At 40.0% G+C, this 26135-nt stretch overlaps 1 protein-coding gene across 3 annotated transcripts in view; it reads left to right on the top strand.

Annotated features, from left to right (window-relative positions):
- Nucleotides 1-26135, top strand: part of PIP5K1B (phosphatidylinositol-4-phosphate 5-kinase type 1 beta) — a 330950-nt gene that overhangs the window by 167901 nt on the left and 136914 nt on the right. For all 3 annotated transcript variants that reach the window (XM_043487132.1, XM_043487131.1, XM_043487133.1), the window contains 2 exons: nucleotides 11348-11465; nucleotides 22547-22699. In XM_043487132.1, the coding sequence (XP_043343067.1) occupies nucleotides 11348-11465; nucleotides 22547-22699 (271 nt within the window). The remainder of the gene's footprint in view (nucleotides 1-11347; nucleotides 11466-22546; nucleotides 22700-26135) is intronic.

Here is a 26135-nt window from a genome sequence, read left to right as displayed (position 1 = left end):
GCCCCTGAGGTATTAGGTATCTTAACCCAAAGTGATAAACCAGTAAATGGTAAAGTCAGGATTTGAACTCAGTGGTGGCTGGCTCCACAGTTTTGTTTCTCCCTATACTATGGTGATGAAACACAGGAACGGTATTTCTTTTTGAATTAAAAAAAAAAAAACAGAACTTATGAAACTAAATCTACCTATCTGGCCCCTTGACAACCAGCTTGAATCCATCCCTCTGTTCCCCTGTAGGAGACACCATCACTGCCTTCTCTGGGATGGAAAGTATGGTTTGAAAGCTGGCAATAAATATATCTTTCCATATACAAGAATAATTATCTAATTGAAGAATTTGTTAAAAAAAAAAAGAAAAGAAAACGCCTGTATTTTCATCTACTCACTGGAGTTTAGCTTGATGTGAAGATCATTGCAGACTGCCCTTAGGTTTGATGGATTTTCTTCTTTGGAATTTATTTGAATCACCAGGTGAAGTGAAAGTCACTCAGTCGTGTCCAACTCTTTGTGACCCCATGGACTATACATTCCATGGAATTTTCCAGGCCAGAATACTGGAGTGGGTAGCCTTTCCCTTCTCCAGGGGATCTTCCCAACCCAGGGATTAAAACCAGGTCTCCCGCATTGCAGGCAGATTCTTTACCAACTGAGCTATGATATTATTCTAAATGACAAGCAAACATATATGTCAAAGATGCATATAAGCATTGCCAAATATCAGTGCTACGTTTAGGGTTTTGACAGACTAGCTAACCACCTGCATTTCAAGTTTCACTGACATAAAGTCATCCAAGAATCCATTTGTACCATGGGTCAGCACACTACAGCTCATGAGAAAAAGACGGCCCTGTGCTGCTTTTTTTTCTAAATAAAGTTTAATTGTAACAGCCACATCCGTTCACTTACATAATGTTTAGGGTTCCTTTTCCACTACAACAATAGAGTTGAGGAGTTGTAACAAAGACTGTAAAAGGTTTGCCAACCCTTGATCTATACCTGGTTTTTTCCATACAAGGTTTTATATAGATGTGGATAGAACACAAAGCTACCGGAATATTCTTCTCAGGATTAAATGAGAGGTGTGACTGTTGCTGGTAAAGCCAATAATACAAGGTCCCTTCAAGTCAAAACTTTTCAAATATTTGTTGAATATTTATGTAGTGGGGGTGGGGGAAAGATAATTTCCTATCGATAAGGATCATATGCCTCTTCCTTTAATTCAAAAGTGAAAAATTTGTTGCATGCACTGAATATTACATAGCATTTTAACTTATTTGAAATTGCTTGTAAACATAATTTCTCAGTGTGGTAATAACTACTTTAGAAGTTTAGCATTTAGATGATGAACAATGATATCACATGTTCCTAGTAAATGACACCCTGGAATATGCTCTTTGGTTTTGGAATTTAAGCTGTCTTCAGCTACTCACTTTTAAAGACTGGCTGTTAGCTTGTTTGCCTCAAAAGATGGTAAAGCCTTGTGTTCCAGAAGGCAGCTCGGGGTACCATCACAGATGTGTTCAGCAGAAGGAGACTGGCACCTTCAGGGAGTGTGTCTTTTGTTTCATTATGTTTGTTTTGTTTTCCTTCAGGAGAATGGAAAAGCAGTCACTGTCTGATTTGGCAAGAGAACCAATTTCTATTACCCAGGTTAAATAGTTGTATGTGAAAACTAAGCAATGTCCACCTTACCTGAGCTGGCAGAGGCAATTAGTAATGCCTAATGCTGCTTCTGCATACCCTGCCTTACACAGGTTCACTTTGAAGACGGGGTGCCCCCACTAGTTTGTTACTGGACTGTGTCACTGGTCCAATTGTATTACACTTAAGTTTTCTTTGTCTCAGTATCACCATCTGTATATTAGGACAAAGTCACTTATCCTGCCTCATGGGAGGTGTGATGGTTAAGTTGATGTGTCAACTTGACTGGCTAAGGGATGCCCAGATAGCTGATAAGACATTTTTTCTGGGTGTGTCTGTGAAGATAGTTCTAGAAGAAATTAGCATTTGAATCAGTAGACTGAGTAAAAAAAGATCACCTCACAGTTTGGGTGGGCATCATCCTGAATAGAACAAAAAGGTGGCAAAAGGGCTGATTCACTCCCTACTTGAGGTGGGACATCTGTCTTCTCCTGCTGATGCTGAAAGCTCAGCTTCTCGGTACACTGGTGGTGAATAAAATCTTGGAGACAGAGTTTTAGGTGAAGTAGAAAAGGATAGCTTTATTGCTTTGCCAGGCAAAGGGGGACACAGTGGGCTAATGCCCTTAAACCATGTGTCCCCACTTGGGGAGGATAGTGAGAAGTTTTATAGTAATTGTTCAAAGAGGGTGTGATCAGTCCATGGACATTCTTCTGATGGGTTGGTGGTTAAGTAAGTGGGAGTCTGCCTTCAGGTCTAACTGGTCTGGGGTCTTCATGCTTGTGGGCAGCATGCCACCATTAATCATTAACTCCTTCCACCTGGAGGGGGCTTCAGTATCTGCAGAAGAGCTCAAAGATATTTTTGTGTGTATCCACTGATGGGAAAACAGGACCTTGCCCCAAGGCTGCTCTTGACCGTTTCTCCCTGGCCTCACATCCCCTCCGTTCCCTAATTAACTGCTTGAATCTGCCCCTTGGAACTCAGGGAAGGTCAGGGAGACTGAACGAAGGCTGGTTTCCTATAATCAAAGAAATGGAGGACACAGAAAGGGCTTGTACCCAGGAGCCCCACAGGCCCTCGACATTATCACTGCCCTGGGACATCAGTGTTCCTGATTCTTGGGCCTTCAGATTTAGACTGGGACTTATACCATTGGCTTCCCTGACTCTCAGACCTTTGGGTTTGGATTGGAATTACACTACCAGCTTTCCTGGGCCCCCAGCTTGCATACGGCAGATCGTTGGACTTCTCAGCCTCCATTACCACATGAGCCAATCCCTTATAATAAATCTGTCACCTAGGAGTTGCTAACCCACTCGTTTTGCCAGGAGGCCACTAACAGTTACAGTTTGAAATCAAGGAAGCTCACCATATGTAAAATGTTGCCTCTAAAACATCAGAGCTCTGGGCCTCAGCTCCAAAACTGGACCTCTTAAGAGTCCTGGAGATATTAAATCAATTTCACCCTATTGCTGAGCGTCAGATCTCTCCACTCAGTGCCACTGAAAATAGTACTTGGTTATCAGGCTCTGAAACCACATATGCAAAGCAGGGTGTTCACGGTACATACAAATGAGAACCCCTAAATGGCTAATCAAATTCAGCCCACCTGATCCTGTAGCATGATTAGAGATGGGGAGCATGGGGATGGGGAGATAATTGGGGTATTTGGGAAGGTTGTAGCCTGAAACCTTTAACAGGATCCTGAAAAGACTAATCGAGGAACGTCAAGTTGAAATTAAGGCCAACCTAATTGCTGCTGACTTTTCCACTGCCTTGGTGTAGATCTAATCTCCTCTTGTTTGTTCCTGACTAACTTAGGTCATTACTTTCCCTCCCTAGGCTCTGACTTCCTTATCTGCTAAATGGGAAATTCCAGATGCTGGCTACTGCTTCCTCAAGCTTCAGCATTGTAATCCTAAACATTTACTGCCATTGAGAAATAACATACTTTTGGACTGAAGACAAGCACTAACTTTAAGTTCAGTTAAATTGAAAATTGAACCCACCTCCAAAGAGTAAATATCAAAATCCCAGAGCTGATCCATAATAAACTCTTAACTGCTTTTTGATGAAATAAGGGAGAAAAGAACAAGATAGAGAAAGTACTATTTTTTATTTGAAGTTTCTTCCTCCTTTGGTGAGGTTAACAAACTCTTTCTTTAGTAACTTGATAGGGTAGAACTGTGTGTTGGCTTACTTATTTAGGTTCTTACTTGGCAAAAGAAAGTTGGAGATCCTACATGGGTCTCAAAATTTTTTAAAGATTTTTTTCTTAATATATATTTATTTTATTGAAATATAGGTGACTTACAGTGTTTCAGGTACACAGCAAGGTGATTCAGTTATACATATACATGTATATTATTTTTGAAATTATTTTCCATTATAGGTCAATCCAAGATATTGACTATAGTTCCCTGAGCTATACAGTAAACCTTTGTTGTGTGTTTCATATCTATTTTTTAAAATTAGAAACTAGCATTCTGTTCATACTAAGTCAGACAACTAAAAATGTATGACATTTTGGCCTCCAGATTTTTATTGTTGAGATTTTACCAGCTCACGGGATCCAAACATCTCGAATTAGTGCTGAAAACATCGCAGCTGAAAATTCCAAAGCCTCAACTTTTTGCTGAGACAGGAAACTGGGGTCTTTTTTAAATGGGTTGAAGAGGACTAAATCTTAAATTCTGAAGACGTCTTCTCTTCGGCAGACTTCATTTTTGCTGAGTCTAGACGCCTGACCGGCTCCTGATGGCTGCCACCAGGCTTGGGCCCGGAAAGCCCACAGGGGTCTTTGGTGGAGCTCTCCCACTGGCCGGTGGACGAATGCTGATTGCAGCTGTGTTTGCTGCCTTGGCTCAGCATTTCCTACATGTGCAGAGGAGCCTCTGTGCTGGACATCAGTGGGCCAGCACCCACACTGGTCCCCCCTGGGTCCCCCGTAGGTCTGCTGCTGATCCTCGCTGCACCTGCTGTGTGGTGTTGCTCTTGTTCCCTGTACCTCCTGACAACCTCCAGCTGGGGCCAACAGCCCAGTAATTTGCATTTCTTTCAGTAGAGCTTCTTCATTCTTGTCAGGTTGCTATTTGTCATTCACTGGAGCAGTTTACTAAGCAGAAGATTTACTGAACCTTTCTGCTGTGTGGTACCGAGTGTGCAGAGCTTTGTTTTGGGCTTATGGCTTTTACCCCCAGCTTAAAAAAAAAAAAATTAATGTTGTAAATGGTAATACATAGAAGGGTTAATCCTCATGATGCTTTTAAAAGAAATACTGTGAATAGTGTCCCTTTCATTCCTGTCCCTTTTGTACCCAGTGTCTAGCTCTACTGACCCCTGTTACTAGGGGTCTGTACATCCTTCAAGAGTTTTTTTATGCAGATACATGCCAAAGATATATTTTTTTGTTTTTGTATACAAGTGTTGGCATGCCGTACACAGTATTTTGCATCAACCTTCTTTCACTTAATTTATCTTAGATCTCACCACGTCAGTGCGTTTTGTTGTTCAGTCTCTAAGTCATGTCCAACTCTTTGTGACCTCGTGGACTGCAGCATGCCAGGCTCCCCTGTCTTTCACTCTCAGAGTTTGCTCAAATTCCTGTCCATTGAGTCTGTGATGCTGTCTTACCATCTCATCCTCTGTTCCCTCCTCCTCCTCCTGTCCTCAATCTTTCCCAGCATCAGGGTCTTTTCCAATGAATTTACTCTTCACATCAGATGGCCACAGTACTGGGGCTTCAGCTTTGGTATCAGTCCTTCCGATGACTATTCAGGGTTGCTTTAGTGTAGGACTGACTGATTTGATCTCCTTTTTGTCTGAGGCACTCTCAAGAGTCTTCTCCAACACCACAGCTTGAAAGCATCAATTCTTTGGTGCTCAGCCACCTTTATGGTCCAACTGTCACATCCATACATGACTACTGAAAAAACCACAGCTTTGACTTTATGGACCTTTGTCCACAAAGTGATTTCTATGCTTTTTAATTAAGCTATCTAGGTTTGTCACAGCTTTCCTTTAAGGAGCAAGTGTCTTTTAATGTCACGGCTGCAGTCATTGTCTATAGTGATTTTGGAGCCCAGGAAAATAAAATCTGTCACTGCTTCCATTTTTTCCCCCTCTGTTTGCCATGAAGTGATGGAACCAGATGCCATGATGTTAGTTTTTTGAATGTTGAGTTTTAAGCCAGCTTTTTAACTCTCCTCTTTCACTTTCATCAAGAGGCTCTTTAGTTCCTCTTCACTTTCTGCCATTAGAGTGGTATCACCTGCATAACTGAGGTTACATAAGCTTCCTCATTCTTTTGTAATAATTGCATAGTATTCCAGTGTGTGACTGAAACTTAATTGACTGGTTCCCTTCTGAGAGACATCTAAGTTGCTTCTAATCCTTCATCATTATAAACAGTGCCATAGTGAATAACCAGGTACACATATGTCATTTTATACAAACACTAGTTTAGCATATAGTAATGACTTTGCTAAATCAAGAGTTGTATATACATTTGTAATTTTGACAGTTGTAAAAAATGTCCTCCAAAGAAAAAGTATCAATTTACTTTCCCACTAGTAGTGGCTCAGGGTGCTAGTCTCCCTTGAGCTATAGCAAAGTTTTAAGTTTTTACTCATCTGAGAGAGAAAATGATCTCTTGGTGACAGTTAATTTGCATTTATTCTATGACAAATGAGGTTGAACATCTTTTCATATGTGTAAGTCATTTGTACTTCCATTTCTGTGAACCGCCTGATTATACCTTTGGCTATTTTTAAAAAATATTAACATATAACTTTTTGGCCTTTTTTTTTTTTTTGCTGTATCTTAAAGCTCTTTATATTGGGAGGTTAGCTTTTTGTGAAATGAGTTGCATATGATGGAGTGGCCAAAAAGTTTGTGTTTTTCAGTGCAGAGCTATGGAAAAACCCGAGTGAACTTTTTAACCAACCCAATATTTTCTCATTTTGTAACTTTCTTTTTCCTGCTTTTTAAAACCAAAAAAAAACCCAGCCACCTCATTCTTCATGTGACATGTTCAACCTTGGGCTATCTCTTGTTTCCATGCAACCTCAATCATCCAGACTCACTGAGGGCTCCACATGTGCTGGGGCATGGCCTTCCTTTCACATTTTCACCCACTCTGCCATGTCATTTCTAGAGGTTCAGTACCAGGTCTCAGAGAGCACAACTTGTCAGTGGCAGAGATGGAACTTGAACTCAAGTCTCCCTGCACTACAGGGAGTTAGGAGTATCTCAGCCCCCACATAGGGGGTCCACTGTGATTTGAGAGAATGTCAAATCTTAATATTTATCAAAGGAAAGCAGAATTCATGAACTACAATCTACTAGGAGAAAAACAAATTAAAAGAGGTCATGTATTATGATCCACTACTAAGGAGCATTGCTGTCCATTCAGGCAAATGGAGAAGTTCAAGATTGTATAACCTCAGCAGTTAATTATTAATATCTGTTAATTATGCTGTGAAGAAATTGCCACTTCCTGTAATGCCTCTGTTAAGTATTATCCTTGTTCTCTGTTCATTGTCTCCATTATACACATATAATTTATTGATGACCCCATACAGGCAAGCCTGTATCATAGTTGATCCATACCTTTTTTTATATCTTAATGTGACCCAAAGCTATTAATAGATTCAGTTTACTTTTTTCATTCTTAGTGATGTAATGGCTTTTTATACCAGCCGTCAGGGGTCAGGGTGGATATGTAAAGAAATAAAGGTTCCCTTTCTTTACCTAGAGATGTTCTGTGTGTGTGTGTGTGTGTGTGTGTGTGTGTGCACATGTGTCTGCCTGTCTCATCTCCAGGGAAACTTAACACTATCCTTTTCACACCTTTTCTGAACGAAGCACAATAGCCAGGGAGATGTGAATCCAAGGAAAGCTGTTGTAATTAGTGGTAGATTCAGGGAAAGGTGAAGAAGTCAAGAAGCTCTGAGTAACCAAAAATGATAGTAATAAATACTGTATCCTCTCTGATAAAATCTTGGGTCCCCAACTGCATGAGAATAATCATTTAAAGAATGATTCCATGTAAGTGGAATGGGTGTTTTATTTTACTCTTAAATGTTGAAGGTGATCTGTAATAGAATGAATTATTTTGACTGCATGAGATAGAAAGGAGATAAGAGAGTGGAAGAAAATAAAAAATTGTGGCAACACTCTTGGCCCACTGAAAGTAGCCTGCTTCAGATTATTTTCTTAATATAAATTTTTTAAATTGGAGGCTAATTACTTTATTGTATTGGTTTTGCCATACATTGACATGAATCTGCCACGGGTGCACATGTGTTCCCCATCCTGAACCCCCCTCCCACCTCCCTCCCCATCCCATCCCTCTGGGTCATCCCAGTGCACCAACCCTGAGCACCCTGTATCTTGCATCGAACCTGGACTGGTGATTCATTTCATATGATAACATACATGTTTCAATGCCATTCTCCCAAACCATCCCACCCTGGCCTTCTCCCACAGAGTCCAAAAGACTGTTCTATACATCTGTGTCTCTCTTGCTGTCTCACATACAGGGCTATCATTACCATCTTTCTAAATTCCATATATATGCATTAGTAATACTGTATTGGTATTTTTCTTTCTGGCTTACTTCACTCTATATAATAGGCTCCAGTTTCATCCATCTCATTAGAACTGATTCAAATGTATTCTTTTTAATGGCTGAGTAATATTCCATGGTGTATATGTACCACAGCTTCCTTATCCATTCGTCTGCTGATGGGCATCTAGGTTGCTTCCATGTCCTGGCTATTAGAAACAGTGCTGCAATGAACATTGGGTACACGTGTCTCTTTCAATTCTGGTTTCCTCAGTGTATATGCTCAGCAGTGGGATTGCTGGGTCATATGGCAGTTCTATTTCCAGTTTTTTAAGGAATCTCCACACTGTTCTCCATAGTGGCTGTACTAGTTTGCATTCCCACCAACAGTCTAAGAGGGTTCCCTTTTCTCCACACCCTCTCCAGCATTTATTGCTTGTAGACTTTGGATAGCAGCCATTCTGACTGGCATGAAATGGTACCTCATTGTGGTTTTGATTTGCATTTCTCTGATAATGAGTGATGTTGAGCATCTTTTCATGTGTTTGTTAGCCATTTGTATGTCTTCTTTGGAGAAATGTCTGTTTAGTTCTTTCGCCTATTTTTTTATTGGGTCGTTTATTTTTCGGGAATTGAGCTGCAGGAGTTGCTTGTATATTTTTGAGATTAATTCTTTGTCCGTTGCTTCATTTGCTATTATTTTCTCCCATTCTGAGGGCTGTCTTTTCACCTTGCTTACAGTCTCCTTCGTTGTGCAAAAGATTTATTATTACTTGCTTGCAACAGTGAGAAAAGATGTCAGAGGTCTCTATGAGCCTCTTTGCTCTTAATCTCTTATTTCTACACAGCCTATGTTTTCAAGTTATAATTATGTAAGTTTCAAAATCATTCCTTGTGTCAGTCCCATAAGATGTATAACTGAGTGCATGTCTCATAAATCCCAAAATATGGGATGAGGAAATGTTTGTACACCCTGCCTGGGTATCATACAAGCATTATGAATATTCACCTGTGCTTGCTTAAGGCAACAATAGCCATCTCAGTGAGCGGATGATCTGGTCATACGTGAGTTCCTCTCCCAAGCAGCCTCCATTCCTGTGTCACTCCTGTCCTGTATGTGCCTTGCTGCTGCCTGAGTGCAGTCCTGGCCTTCCCAGAGAAGATTGGTTGTTATAGGATGGCCCCTAACAATACAAGCCTAATACTTTTTTTGGAAGTCACCAAAAGACACGGTCATCTGTAACCATGCATGGGGAAAACTGGCCACATGATATATTGAACAGGTCATTTCCTAAATAGTTTTTAAGGATGATTTTGGACTATATGATCTTTTTTTCCTTTTATGTTGACTTTTGAACCTAAGCTTCATCTAAGAATCAAGTTTACTGAATTAGCATTATCTTAAACTCATTTTTTCATTCAAAAAATACTTATTGTCTACCATGTGTCAGGTCTTGACACAAAAATTCTGACAGACCTCAGCAAACTTAAATTGTAGTGGATTCTAAGTACTTGTTGTATGCTGAAAGCCTTTTTATTTGCACAATGTATTTGTGTAATATCCATGAAAGACTGGCCTCAGTGTCCCACCTAGAATGTGGTGAAAAAGAATTCTGAACCTCTAAATAAAAAAATTTTTTACAATAAAAAGTTAGGTAATGACATGTGAAATATATTACTGCCAGTAGTCAAAGAATAAAATGGATGGTAAACATCATAAACATAAAAATTCAGAGTAGCGGATGTCTCTAAGGAGGAGGAGGAGTATATGATCCATAAAAAGTACTAAAGGCAATTGAACTACATGAATAATATTTTATTTCTTAAGCAACAGTTTAGGTGCATGAGTATTTGCTGATCTCCTTATACCTTATACCTGTCATAAATTTTGCACAAAAATTTTCAAAGATGAACCCAGAAGAGGAAGAAAATCATGATATGTATGGGAATGGAAAATAGGTTTTAAAATTCCTAAATAGTTAAGGTCTTTTTCCTGTAACTGTGGGTATAAGAAAGAGTTTAGATTCAGCACCCATCTGTTTCCACTGTGTTGGTTCTTTCTGTTGGTGAGACATTTTCTAAGTTATTTTACTTATTCCTAGTTTAAAATTTTTATGCAGTATTCAAAATTCATGGCCAAAAAAAATGCATTTTTGAAATTGCGCAAAACACTGGATCTTTTTTTTTTTCATTTATTTTTATTAGTTGGAGGCTAATTACTTCACAACATTGCAGTGGGTTTTGTCATACATTGACATGAATCAGCCATGGAGTTACATGTAGTCCCCATCCCGATCCCCCCTCCCACCTCCCTCTCCACCCAATTCCTCTGGGTCTTCCCAGTGCACCAGGCCCGAGCACTTGTCTCATGCATCCCACCTGGGCTGGTGGTCTGTTTCACTATAGATAATATACATGCTGTTCTCTCGAAACATCCCATCCTCGCCTTCTCCCACAGAGTCCAAAAGTCTGTTCTGTACTTCTGTGTCTCTTTTTCTGTTTTGCATATAGGGTTATCATTACCATCTTTCTAAATTCCATATATATGTGTTAGTAGGCTGTAATGTTCTTTATCTTCCTGGCTTACTTCACTCTGTATAATGGGCTCCAGTTTCATCCATCTCATTAGAACTGATTCAAATGAATTCTTTTTAACAGCTGAGTAATATTCCATGGTGTATATGTACCACAGCTTCCTTATCCATTCATCTGCTGATGGGCATCTAGGTTGCTTCCATGTCCTGGCTATTATAAACAGTGCTGCGATGAACATTGGGGTGCACAAAAACACTGGATCTTATACCTAAAGCATTACAGCAGTGGCTTCATTGGAGAGAATTGAGTCATTTTCCCAGAAAGGAGGCACAGGGGGATGAAGAATTTTCAAGCTGAAGATACATTGTGACTGGCAGGGGATGCAAGCTTGGAGTGGCCCTTGCTACATTAGCAGCTGTTTTTCCCTGATGGCCATTGGCCTTTGTGACACTAGCTTAGAGAGATTCAGTATCAAGGGATGTTTTACTAGACGGGAAATTGGTACAGGACTAATAGAGCTAGAATTTGAAGTCAAAATTGTCCTTACTGATGTTCTTTATCTCTCTCTCTTTTTTTTTTTTTTTAACATTTTAATTGCAGTGAAGGGAGCAATCTGACCCCAGCACATCACTACCCAGACTTCAGATTTAAGACATATGCTCCACTAGCATTCCGATATTTCAGAGAACTTTTTGGTATCAAGCCTGATGATTACTTGGTAAGAACTTATCATTTTCCTTCCTTCTCCAGAAATGTGTGATGTCAACATTTGTCTCATAGCAATAGCAACAAGTGTCTCATAGCAACAGCAACAAATGGCCTGCGTCTCTTATTTTACAAAACTCTGGAGCATAGCAAAAGGATCAAGTTTTATAATGATTATAAATTTAGCTTCAGGAAATATGTTTTGACTCTAAGTTTTACCTGATAGCTATAGAATCTACTATGGTAACTGACATTTAAATAAGTGGAATTCGGTTGCTACTTCAGATAATTCTTCTAACAGATAAAATTAATTATAAATACTCCTGTGAGTTTTGCTGATTGGGTTCTCTTTGAAAGTCTTCCTATTTTAATTGCCTTATTTATACCATTCATCTCAAACCTGCCATGGCCATGTTCACCTTGACCTATAATTTGAATATGATTTTAGAGAAGCTGGATAGTTTTGTCCTAAACAGCTCTTCGTGTGGGCTCTTTCTGAAGGTATTTTTTATTTGGTACGAGGGCATGTATTATCCTTAAGTCTGTCTTTTCTCCCTGTCTGCCTTTTGGCATGCAGCCAGTACAAACAGAGCAGGCTCTTTGTGAGAAAGTCTAATGTGACCTCAGAGTTTTACCTTATTCCTCCTGTTCAAGAAGCCAGGAAGTCTCTTTCTGTTTCAAGAGAAAAATGGTTTATCTTATAATTTGATCACTGTTAACACCCTGGGGCTCTTGAAAATCGGTTTTCAAGAAGCTTTAGGAAGGATACCATCAAATATTTATTGTTCATTCCATTCTGAATGATCTTAGTAAGACCTGAGCCAGATCTCAGAGTAATCCTTTGCAGAAGAAGTATAGCAACACGTGTTACTTATTAACAGAATATTTAAACTCTGTTTTATAATTTGAATATGGTATAAATGATTAAATTCAAAGCTGATTCTGTTCTGAGCTGATAAAAACCCATGAATGATCCTCTCCCTTAGTTGGGCCCTAAGGAAAACTTCTGCCTGATGAATGAGAGAATATACTGGTTGCTCAAGGAAGTAATAGTAAGTCTTCATAGAGCATGAGAACTGAGTAGAACTGTGTAGTACTGTGAGCATCCTGCTGGCTTAAACATGTGCTCATACTACTCACATTTGGGATTCCCTGGTAGCTCAGCTGGTAAAGAATCCGCTTGTACTGAAGGAGACCCCAGTTCAATTCCTGGGTCAGGAAGATCTGCTGGAGAAGGGATAGGCTACCCACTCCATTTTTCTCGGGCTTCCCTGGTTGCTCAGTTGGTAAAGAATCAACCTGCAGCGTGGGAGACCTGGGTTCGATCCCTGGATTGGGAAGATCCCTGGAGAAGAGAAAGGCTACCCACTCTAGTATTCTGGCCGGAGAATTCCATAGGCTGTATAATTCATGGGGTCTCAAAGAGTCAGACACAACTGAGTGACTTTCACAGACAACTCAACATCAAAAATAAATAAACAACCTGATTTAAAAATGAGCAGAGGCTCTGAATAGACATTTCCCCCCAAAAAACATACAGATGGCCAACAGGTACATGAAAAGATGCTTAGTATCACTAATCAACAGAGAGATGCAAATCAAAACCACATGAGCTGTCACTTCACATCTGTCAGATGGCTGTGCCACTCTCTGCCTCCCCACACCCCACACCCCACACCTCTACCTCTCCACACCCCGTTGGTGGAGAGATTAGGTGCTTCTAGAGCAGTGTCAACCCTGCCCTCTTAACCACGCAAGTACATGAACACAGGCATTTGCAGGATGTGGGGCAGGATTTACATTAGGGAAGATCCTTTGGTTTCTGGCCATTTGGCAGTTACTGAGGGTCACTCTGGTTTTAGAAAAGGCAGAGGAACCAGAGATCAAATTGCCAACATCTGCTGGATCATCAAAAAAACAAGAGAGTTCCAGAAAAAACATCTATTTCTGCTTTATTGACTATGCCAAAACCTTTGACTGTGTGGATCACAATAAACTGTGGAAAATTCTGAACGAGATGGGAATACCAGACCACCTGACCTGCCTCTTGAGAAACCTGTATGCAGGTTAGGAAGCAACAGTTAGATCTGAACATGGAACAACAGACTGGTTCCAAATAGGAAAAGGAGTACGTCAAGGCTGTATATTGTCACCCTGCTTATTTAACTTATATGCAGAGTACACCATGAGAAACGCTGGGCTGGAAGAAGCACAAGCTGGAATCAAGATTGCCGGGAAAAATATCAATAATCTCAGATATGCAGATGCCACCACCCTTATGGCAGAAAGTGAAGAACTGAAGAGCCTCTTGATGAAAGTGAAAGAGGAGAGTGAAAAAGTTGGCTTAAAGCTCAACATTCAGAAAACAGACCATGGCATCCGGTCTCATCACTTCATGGCAGATAGATGGGAAACAGTGGAAACAGTGGCTGATTTTATTTTTCTAGGCTCCAAAATCACTGCAGATGGTGATTGCAGCCATGAAATTAAAAGACGCTTATTCCTTGGAAGGAAAGTTATGACCAACCTAGACAGCATATTAAAAAGCAGAGACATTACTTTGCCAACAAAGGTCCATCTAGTCAAGGCTATGATTTTTCCAGTGGTCATATATGGATGTGAGAGTTGGATTGTGAAGAAAGCTGAGCACCGAAGAATTGATGCTTTTGAACTGTGGTGTTGGAGAAGACTCTTGAGAGTCCCTTGGACTTCAAGGAGAGCCAACCAGTCCATCCTAAAGGAGATCAGTCCTGGGTGTTCATTGGAAGGACTGATGCTGAAACTGAAACTCCAGTACTTTGGCCACCTTATGTGAAGAGCTGACTCATTGGAAAAGACCCTGATCCTGGGAAAGATTGAGGGCAGAAGGAGAAGGGGACAACAGAGGATGAGATGGTTGGATGGCATCACCGACTCAATGGACATGGGTTTGGGTGGACTCCCGAATTCGATGGACATGGATTTGGGAGTTGGTGATGGACAGGGAGGCCTGGCATGCTGCAGTTCATGGGATCGCAAAGAGTCAGACACAACTGAGCGACTGAACTGAAGGTCACTGTTATTCAGGAAACATGTTTGGAGAACCCAGTGGGGTCTTGATACTGTGTTATTGAAAACAAGATTGATGATAGCTCATCTTCTGCCATATGTTACAAGTTAATGGATTCTCTCTTTCTTTCTGATTTACCTTGGGCTTCTGCCAACCAAGGTGATGCCTCAGACTTGCATTTCATAACACAGATTCAATCAGTGTGATGAGATTGCTGTCTACCCTGACAAGTCTCTGTTTAGTGGGCCAATGGCCATCAACCTGCAGACTAGGAAGCCCATTCTTTAGTCAGTCTGCCTCACAGGATTTCTTTCCTTGGGAAGGCCTTTTTCTAAGCAACAAGTCACACAGCTTATACAGTTTCCTAATGGGCCTTTAAGCTGGAAAAATTACCTTCGTAGTGAGGTCAGAATGTTTACAAAGGAGCAGGAGTCTATGCTGATGGCTTCTCAAAACAGAAGTCCTCCTTCATATACCTGGCAGAAGGTTGTTCATTGATTATTGGGCACTTTGAACAGCACCTGTAACTAAAATACTTTGCTAATAATTATGGAGAGATTCAAAAAAATTACAAGTCATGACACTCAAAGAACTTAGAATCCAATTGGGATGATGATTGATGTGGGAAAACCACCCATTCTACCAGGCAGTAAATAAAAAGAGGAAGCGAAACAATAAATGCTCCAAGATTTCAGAGGGAGAAATCGCTCTCTCTTGGATTGATGATTAGGAAGGCTTCTTATGGGTGTGGCATGGTTTAACCGTGACCTAAAAATTACAGTTAAATTTGAGCAGGTGGGGGAAAAGGGAAAGATGCTGAAATGGCATGTAAGGATGGGGAGCAGTGTTAGGACTATGAGACCAGAGATGCAAGTGCATTAGATAGGACTTTGAATGGCCCAGTATAGCAGGAAGGGAAGGTTTTGATCAAGAATATCAGAAAGATCAGTTCAGTTGCTCATTCGTGTCCAACTCTTTGCGACCCCATGGACTGCAGCACGCCAGGCCTCCCTGTCCATCACCAACTCCCAGAGTTTACTCAAACTCATGTCCATTGAGGTGGTGGTGCCATCCAAGCATCTCATCCTCTGTCGTCCCCTTCTCCTCCCTCCTTCGATCTTTCCCAGCATCAGGGTCTTTTCAAATGAGTTGGTTCTTCGCATCAGGTGGCCAAAGTACTGGCGTTTCAAAGTATTGGAGTTTCAGCTTCAGTTTCAGCCCTTAGAAAGATAGGACCAAATAATTCAAATAACCATTTATGTTTTTTTTTTTTTAATTCTAGGTAATTAGTGAAATGTAAAGACTGACTAGATGTTTGATTATATGGAAGATACTTTTTGTAAAGGGATGGGATAAGGGTATTGTAGTTCTCTTTTAAAAGAGGAATCCTCATCCTTTAGAGACAAACAGTAGCTTACCCGATAAAGAATCCACCTGCAATGCAGGAGACCCCAGCTCAATTCCTGGGTCAGGAAGATCCACTGGAGAAGGGATAGGCTACCCACTCCAGTATTCTTGGGCTCCCCTGGTGGCTCAGCTGGTAAAAAATCTGCCTGCAGTGTGGGAGACCTGGGTTCAATCCCTGGGTTGAGAAGACCCTCTGGAGAAGGGAAGGGCGACCCACTCTAGTATTCTGGCCTGGAAAATTCGATGGACTGTATAGTCCATGGCGTTGCAAAGGGTCGGACATGACTGAGCAATACTCGGTAAAATATTTATTAGAGAAATTATTTAATATCTGTGATTTGCTTTAAAAGAATCTGAGAAAAGCAGGCAGGGGAATGATTGAGGATGTAAAGAGACAAGATAGGCTATGAGTTGACAGCTGTTGAAACCAGAAGATAGACATATGAGTGTTAATTACACAGTTCTCTACTTTTATGTATATTTGAAATTTTTGTGATAAAAAGCTAGAGGAGGGGAAAGATAAGACTGGGCAGCTTAAGTGTACTTTTGTTTGATTGCATTTTCCACCTCCCTTCTTAATTGTACACACAGTTCCATAACCAGACCCATCTCTAGGAACTGCAGAAGACAGAACAAGGGCAATGGGCCTTTAACTACATGGCTACCTGGTCCCCAGTGGCTAGGACCTCACACAGCCCAGGATCAAGGCAGCTCCCCTTATTGGTCTTGGAGCTTCTGAAGGCTCACCTCCAAATCACTGTATCTGAGGACCCTACCCGGTGATCTGGAGTATGATAGATGAGGAGGGGGTCTTTTGCCTGAGGCATTGTGCTTCAGAGAGTCAGGTAGAACCTCAGAGACTTTTTAGCCCAACTCTTCATTGTAGATAAGGAATCTGAGGCTGGTGAAGGGAGGTGCCCAAGGTTACCCATGCTGAGGGGTGGAGGCACAGCCCAAGCCAGAACAATAATCTCACATGCTTCCAACCACTGAGTCTTAGACCTGTTGTTAGATGGCAGGAATTACCTGGACTCCACACTTTCACTCCCAAGGGCCCCAGCTCAATCCTTGGTTGGGGAACTGAGATTCCACAAACTGCACAGCACACCCCCCCCAAAAAACACCAAAAGATATGGTTTCGAGGTGGTCACTCCCTAGCCATCAAACTGGAACTGTGGTTATCCATTCTGAAAAATGAGGCAAAGAGATCAAATACACCTAACAAAGCACATTTTGGAATGGTTAAGCCCAAAAAACAGAAGAATGAAATAAGATGTCCCCTGAAACAGCATGTGAAGGAAAACAAATGAAAGGATAAGGCATACATCACAAATACATCCTGGCATCCATCAAACTCGGGCTATCTAAGCCAAATTTGTGAAGATATACCGATCTAAACAGGAGGGGAAAGGCAAAGATGTAGGGATTGGTCACTATAGATAGATTTGATATCAGATCCCTGTGATATGTGTGTATTTCTGCTTAGTCTTACACTGTTGCATATGGATTTCAGCCTGAATTACTCTGATTACATTCTCAGTACTATTAAAATTCACCAAGTGCATGCTGATTACAGATTCATGTTGAAACGTGCACATTTGGATGTGAGACAGCGTGGTGACGGTGCATCCGCGTGTATTACAAAGCAATGCAAATGCTCCTTCCTCCTTATTTGTTCCTAAATAAGACCTCCCGGGGGAAGGGGCCCCAGAGCATTTCCCCCCAATTTCTGCTTAGGCAACAAGCCTTTGGTTCATTTCCTTCTTTTCCAGGTGCCTGGGTATTCCCAAGTCCAGGGTGATTTAGGTTTATTGACACCCATAAGAAAGAGAGCAGGGTAAATAATTAAACACCATTGATGGGAAGAAATGGCAGGGAAAATGATCTCCACCTCACTGTGCAAGTTTACAGCGCTGATTTGCCTTGGCAGATCCCAGCTGGCCTGTGCTTTGCATTCTTTCCAGTGGGTACATAGGGAGGCCCTGCAGGAAATAGAAGGCAGGGAATGAGCACACTGCAACAGCTTGCACAGTGAGGGTGCCAGGAAGGTGCATCAAGGTGCACACAGGGGCTTGTTGATCACAGCTAATTAAAATGTTCCCATAGCTCCTCTTTATTTGCTCTGAAAAGGCAACATTTTGGAGAGGATAGCTTAGCAGAGAACACTGTAACAGAGTTGCAAGGTGAAAAGCCATAGAATCAGAGGTGATAATGGTAGAAGGGGTTCTGCATCCTAACGCCAGCTTATTGTAGACTGACACTGTGCTAGGAATGACCCCAAAATGGTTCTTGAAAGAGGTCAAAACAACTGATTTCTCCATTCATATTCATCTGTAAATTGCATAATAAAGGAGTATTTGGCAATTAAGTAACCAATGAAAGAGTCTCCAGTTTGTGTCAACTGCTTCTGGAAGAATCTGAGACTTTAATTGGAAGCAGATGTTCACATCTGAATCCAGTTTTCCCTAGACAGCTCTTCCTGAATCACCCCCTAATTTCTCTATTTGCAGCCCCTAATTTCTGCATTCTTTGTTGTTTTTGTACTTTCACAACATTTACTCCTACCCACAAGAGGATTCTATGCCAGAAATCCAAACCCCATGGAATAAAGAATCAAAATCCTTTAGAGTCTGGGATCTGCCTTCATTTTTTATGAGAATGGGGTTTACACTTTTATTTTCCTGAGTCTCAGATTCATGATTACACAAATCACCCACTTTTTCTTTTTTAAAATGTTAATTTATTTAATTGAAGTATAGTTAACTCGCAAGGTTGTATTGGTTTCAAGTGTACTGCAAAATGATTCAGATATATAGATATACATATGCATGTACATTCTTTTTCAGATTCTTTTCCATTATAGATTATTACAAGATATTGAGTGGAGTTCCCTGTGGGTCCTTGTTGTTTATCTATTTTATGTAGAGTAGTATGTCTTAATCCCAAACTCCTAACTTATCACCCCCACCCATCTCTTTTCTTGCTTCACCAAGATCATCTTAGTGTACCTTTGAGTAGCCTTCTTGTCATGGGAGTTAGGCTGAAACTCTCAGTACATCCTAGGGCACTGCTGAGCATGTAGTGAAAAATGGCAACAGCAGTGCATAAGTGGTCACTCTTTGCCAGGGATTTCAAAACCATTTATTTTTAAAACTCTGAGATGCTATCAAGTATATATCACCATCTTTATTTTAGGGATGAGGTTTCTAAGACTCCAAGATGCTAAATTACTCAAGGTCACGTTACTAGCCACTGGCAGAATCATGATTTTACAAACTCATTTGATTCCAAACCCAGGCCTTTCCTTCCACGTGGACTCTGCCCTGAGCAGGGAAGTTTCCCTCTGCTTCCTCTTGGCTTTTACAGCATCCTGTGTGGAGGCTGATGACTGTTTTTATTTTCCTTACTTATCCTCAACTCATTCTTAAGGGCTTAGGTTGCAGTGCTGCTTAGCAAGAGAGCTTCAGGAAGCAAGGCTGGAAGAAAAAGGAGAAGGTAGGGTATGAAAGTTGCTAGTGATGTTAAGAAAGGCAGCGAACTCTTTTCTTTTCCTGGTGAATTTTGTTTCCCTTACCCACAGTGCTGCCAAAGCAGGATGATTTAAAAGGTAACATCTACACACTGCCTTTTAATCATTTTTCTCCCAGTTTCTCTGTTTCTTCTCCTCCCTCATTCCCTTCTTCCTCATATCCTCTCAGATGTTTCTGTGAAAAGGACTTATATATTCACAAACCCAGATAAAACACTTTGAAGGAGGTTCAGCCCTGGTGATTTCAAATGCTTCCATCCTCAAAATACAGTTGCTTAAATCCCTGCTATTGTATCTCACCAGGGCTGGTCTGATCTCACACATTAGCTTCCTTACCTTTTTCTCTGCCCACAATGTTTCTATAAGTCAATAATAGGGATTATTAACTAATAAACACTAAACTCCTGAAATTGCCTGTTCTGCTGGTTTGGGGCACTACTTGGAGAGACTGACAGCCCTTCATTTGTTGGTAAATTTCAGTCGTTTATTTGACAAAAATTTATTGAGTCCCTTCTGTGTACAAGGCACAGATCCTGAACCATATCAGAATTTAAGAGAGTCATGGTTTCTGCCTTCATAGAGTTTTACAGTCTAGAGGGAACTTGGAATAAGTAAATAGGCAATTGAGGTATTTTATGGTACTCAAATGGTAAAGAATCTGCCTGCAATGCAAGAGACCTGAGTTCGATCCCTGGGAGAAGGGAATAGCAACCCACTCCAGTATTGCCTGGAGAATTCCATCGGCAGAGGGGTCTGGTGGGCTGTAGTCCATGGGGTTGCAGACAGTCAGACATGACTGAGCGACTGACATGTTGACATGGTGTCCTCTGTGACAAGAGCATCCGCTGTCAGGCAGCAGGTGATCTGGACCCAGGCAGAGTTTTCCAGAGCAAGTGCTGTCCAGCAGACACTGAAGGCCAGTGTCACTATACCAGCCTCTCACTGTGTCTTCCTTTTGTCCTCTGACTGGGGCCTCTCAGCACAGCAGATGGAGTGAGTGGTCCTCTGCTCCAGACCCTCCAGTGGCTTTCAGCGCCCCTACATAAAAGGCCACATTCCTTATATAGCCTATGACTCCCTACTTGTCTGTCCCACCAGACCCTTCTGGCTTCTTCCCCTTCAGCTGTCCTCTCTGCTCCCTCCGCTTCAGCTGTGGCCTCCTTGCTGTGCCATGAACACTCCAGGCCTCAAGATCTTAGCCTTTGCCCTTCCTTCTGCCCTTAGTACCCCTTCTCCAGATATCCCCAGGCCTCTCCTCAAATGCCACCTTCCCAATAAGGCTTTTAGTGACCACTTTGTCTTCATCGTTGGTGGTACTCCCTGCATCCCCCTTTCCCTATGTCCTTTCTCTCAACAGCACTTAAGCACATTCTGATGTGTAAGTTATTTACTTTTTTGTTGGCCATTTCCTCCTACTGCTGTATAAGCTTCCTACGTGCCTGGGGCAGTGCATCTGTCTGCACTCAGTCGGTACTTTTTAAATGTTGAGTGAACATGGATAATGCATTTCTAGCATAGAACTAGAATCATATGTGATATTAACCAAATTGTCCTAAGGGTTTTCATGAAGAATCAGCAAGTCAAGTGGATGATAAAACCCATATGTCAAGTGTTTAATTGCATATATATCCTACCAAAGATAATTTATTGTCATATAATGGTAGTCCAGTGTCTGTTGTCAAGAAAATAAGGGTTTTTTAAAAAGGAAGTTTTATTTGGTGGTATTCAGTCAGATGAAGGTAGCATGGAGGTGGTTTCTGTTAGAAGAAAATGCAATCAATAGTCAAGAGTGTGTGGCACACTTGAGAAAATGAGAAAGTTCTCTGGAGTTAGAGGTAGAATTTAAGGAGGAAAGGGATGAGAGAGAAGGCCGAAGAGCAGAGCTTTGTCATCCAAGGACTTGAACGCTCTGCTAAGAAACTTGGATGTAATTGTCTCTATTAACAGTGGAACCCACAGAAAGGTTTGAAGGCATGGACGCCTATGCAGTTTGGAAAGATCTCTGGTTTCCTGGTGGAGGATGCTCAGGAGGAGTCAAGAGTGGATAGCTGAGTACAGGTGGAGCTTTCCATATAATCAAGGCTGAAATAATGAAGCCATTGAACTTCAGGAATTTGAAAAAGAGATGTCATGAATGGGGCAGATATTAGCAGTAGTCTGGATATGGAAGATGAACAAATGTGAAACATCAAGGATGATGTCCCAGTTTCTGGTTTGGAGAACAGAGTGAATGATGCTTCCTTTCTATAAGAGGGAGAGTGAATGATGCTTCATTTTTATAAGATAGGGAGAAAGAGAGACGATGGAGAATAGGGGAGCAACAGATGATGTAGTCAGCATGTATAGTTATACAGGGTGTGCACTGCCCAGGAATACCTGGCTAAGGTGAAGGAGTGAAGACTGGAATCTATCTCTTCATCTGTTCACCAACCTGTTTATGGCTCAGAGCTGCATATACCAGGGGAAAAAAAGAGTTCCTTCTTTCTAATCACTACCAAGGCACCACATGGGTTAGCCACAGGCTGAGATGAACTTGCTTTTGAAATTGTTACATATGAAGTGTTGTGGTATAACTAAGTGGAAATGTCTGTTACATCGTTAGGCATACAGGTCTGGATCCCCCAAGGGAGATCTTGGCTGGAGATGCAGATGTTAGAGTCATCTCTTTGTTGAAATCATGAGTGAATGACCTCTTAGGAGAGTAAACAGTGAGACAAGAATATGTGTTGGTGTCAAGTAAGTGATGAATACACAGTGGGGACCATGCCTTCCATTCTTATTTTGTGGGCACTTGCTAGAAACAAAGGGCCTTGGTCAACACCACTCTTGGGAGTTATCTCATTGAACAAATATGGTGATTCATGATTCTGTGGTACTGGGGGTGGAGGAAGACTTACTGTTTCTTAACATAGAGTTATTAAGGTAAATGGATCAGCTAAATTTTTAGAACTCTCGTAAGAGTTTTTAGTATATCTAGAGTCTCCTCTTAAAGCTCTTGGAGAGGGCTTCCTATTTTAACATGGGTAAGACACGTAATGCTATGATTTTCTTCATTGGATGCATCATACACATTAATGTACTTTTACTGCTTATGTATTTGCTCTTGTAGTATTCCATATGCAGTGAACCTCTAATAGAGCTGTCTAACCCTGGAGCCAGTGGATCCTTGTTTTTTGTGACCAGTGATGATGAATTTATCATCAAAACAGTTCAGCATAAAGAAGCAGAGTTCCTTCAGAAGCTACTGCCAGGCTATTACATGGTAAGTGCACATAATTAAAACTTCTACTTAATATTTAATTACTTTCCTCCATAGTTTTTTTTTAATGCTTTTTTTTTTCAGTGACTCTGGCATGTTTCTTTCTCTTCGGTGAGGTTTATTTTGCATTTAGAGTATACTATGAAATCGATTGAATAGATTTTGAAAATTAAGTAGAACTATGCAGTAGAGCATAGTTATTGACTGACTTAGTCCTGGGCTCATATCCCACTCACCCATCAACTAACTTGTGTGACCAGGAGTAAATGAGGTAAGCTCTGAGCCTCAGTCTTTGAAGGCTGGGAGACACCTGTCTTCCATGGTGGTTGTAATAAAGACAGGATCCAGGATGCAGGATAAAGGAAGCAATGCGTTGGAGAGCTCTTTGTACATAGTAGTAATATGAGTAGTTAACATTCATTGAGGACTAAGCTGTAAAACTGATGAGGTAATTGAGACAAAGATAAATGGAATCAGTTGCCAAGGGTTATTTAGCTAATGGGCTGTAGATCCGGGGCTTGAACACAAGCAGTAGGAGTCCAGAGAGTGATCTTTAACCCCTGCACCTTGTAGGGGCGACATTCAGTACTAGCCACTTTTAGCCATCACACTTCAGAATTTAGGATGTCATAGGCTAAATACAACATGAAAATCACCTTCCATGTAATGTTTTAGAGACAAAGAAACTATAACCTAGCCCAGGATTTGGATTTGCTAAACATTTAGACCAGATTTTTAAAAATAAACATTTTCCTCAGTAGTTTTGTTGTTTTCATACCTCTGATTTCTTTGTACTTTCATGGCAATTATTAATTTTCTGTGAATGGAATGGCAGCAGGATTTCAGAAGCCACAGTTCTGCTATTCATTTGCTATGAGAGGTGATAACTGTTATCTTTGTTTCAAAACAAAATTGATGAGATATACCATACAGCTCATTAGTGTGTAAAAATATTTTTTAATTCCAATATCTGCTCAAGATAACAGTAACTGCTATAAGTTAGTCTCACATATAAATATAGGAATTGAAAATCTAAACAAAAATCTTAGTGGGCAGCATACACAGATTTTAAAAGATTTTGATCCTGAACAAAACTGGGAAATTTTTTTTAGCACAAATTATCTACTTTATATTAGGGAAAATAGAAAATACAGAAAAGGAAAAAATGCAACCAACTGTATTTATTTTCTCAGAGATACACATTGCTAGTATTTGGTATATATCTTTTCAAATGTATCCTAGTCATATACACATTTTTAAATAATTTAAAATTGCAGTCAAACTCACATAGCACTCTTTGTTAATCTTCTAAGTCAGTAAATCTTAAACTTCTCTATTTCTAAGCTTAGGTAGACTAGTCTCCTATTGTAGAATTGCACTGACAAATATGATAGCCATTAGCCATATGTGGCCATTAAATTAAGTAAAATTTTAAAATTTAGCCTAACCGAGTAATTTTATCCCAACCATGTAAGCTAGTATAACAAATAATATAATTCATCTTATTAGCAAGAAAAAATGTGAGCTAATATGTGGTTATCCATCTAGATATCAGGGAGAATTCTTAAAATTGGAAAATTTTACATAATAGGCACATAAACCAATAGGCATAAAAACCAACTTTTATTAATCTCCCAGAGTTCACATAATGTTTCATGGAGAAGAACAAAAGCTCTTTCACTGAAGGTAATAGAAAAGATAAGGATACTTTCCATCAATGATCTTTTCTAACGTATTTGCTAGAATTTTCAGCAGAACTTTTTGAGTATAAAAAAACATAGAAGAAAAGTATAAACACTGTTCTGTATAGATGATGCAATTGAATATGAGCAGAACTTCAAGAAAATAAACCAGTAGTTTCTAGAGGTATTGAAAATCAGGTAGATTTGCAGGATATTTGATAAATCTACAAAATCCATCATATTCCATTATGTAGATCATATAAAGTTGGAGGGTATAAGAGGGAAAAAAGAATTCCATTCATGATGACAATAATTTATAATGATTATTATTAAAGATATAAATAAATGAAGACATACTATAATTCTGATTGGAAAAGCAGCTTATAGTAAGTATAGCATATGAACAATAATCCAAAAATAATTTATAAAATTTTATTTAATAAGAACTCAAATGCTTATGTCTGTAAACAAAAATGAACAAGACCAATATGAAGGAAACTACAAAATGTTTTTGAAGGACATAAACAAAGTTCTGAAATAATAAAGAAATGTGCATCATTCCTGAACTCAGAATTGTAATGATTTTAATTGCCCACATCATTTTATAAATCCAGTCTAATTCCAATCAAAAATTCTAATAGGATTTTTTCCCCTGAACTTGACAGAACTGGTTCATTTGAAAGTGAAAACAAGTATTATGTTAAGAGTAGTTTTAAAAACAAACGGGAAAGCAAGCCTGTAGAAATGCACAAAACATTTTGGCAAAGGAGAAAATGTTAGGCCTGCCATAACATACACCAGTAATGTATAAATCTATACTAGTATTAAAGTGGTGGCATTTGTACAGATCTAGACAAAAAGATCAATGGATTCAAATAAAGTGTCCAGAAATAGACCCGTGTGTATTTGACAACTTATTGCATGATATAGGAGGGACTTAAATTCAATTGAGAAAGGACAGACCGTTCAATAAATGGTTATCCATTTGAAAAAAAAGAAATCCCCTATTTCAGATCTTTCACACACAGTTACTTCCAGACAAGGGAAACAAAAGCAAAAAATAAATAAATGCGACTGCATCAGACTAAAACACTTTTGCACAATAAAGGAAACTATCAATGAAATGAAAAGATCACCTACTATATGGGAAAAGATATTCATAAATGATATACATGATAAGGGGTTAATATAAAAAACCTACAGAAAACTCATAAAACCCTACATGAAAAGTAAATAATAAACAACCCACTTAAAATATCTTTTAAAAATGTCAGAAACAGGCACATGAAAAGATGCAAATCAAATTAGAGAAATACAGATCAAAACTCCAATGAGGTATCACCTCACACCAGTCAGAATGGCCATCTTTAAAAAGTCTATAAATAATAAGTGCTGGACAGGACGTGCAGAAAAAGAAGCCCTCCTACACTATTGGTGGGAATGTGAATTGATGTAGTCCCTGTGGAGAACAGTATGGAAATCCTTGAAAAACTAAAAATTTATCTACTGTATGATTTTGCAATCCCACTCTTGGGCATATAGATGGAGAAACTCTAATTTGAAAAGATGCACCCCAGTGTTCATAGCACTATTTACAGTAACCAAGACATGGAAGCAACCTTAGTGTCCCTCAACAGGTGAATGGATAAAGAAGATATGGTACCTATATAAATAATGGAATATTAATCAGCCATAAAAATTAAATAATGTCAATTGCCGCTACATGGATGGGCCTAGAGATTCTCTTACTAAGGGAA

Source organism: Cervus canadensis, chromosome 14 (genome assembly GCF_019320065.1).
Source record: "Cervus canadensis isolate Bull #8, Minnesota chromosome 14, ASM1932006v1, whole genome shotgun sequence".
NCBI classification, from domain to species: Eukaryota; Metazoa; Chordata; class Mammalia; order Artiodactyla; family Cervidae; genus Cervus; species Cervus canadensis.
The sequence above is the reverse complement of the archived record's forward strand: the minus strand, read 5'-3'. Positions and strand labels throughout refer to the sequence as shown.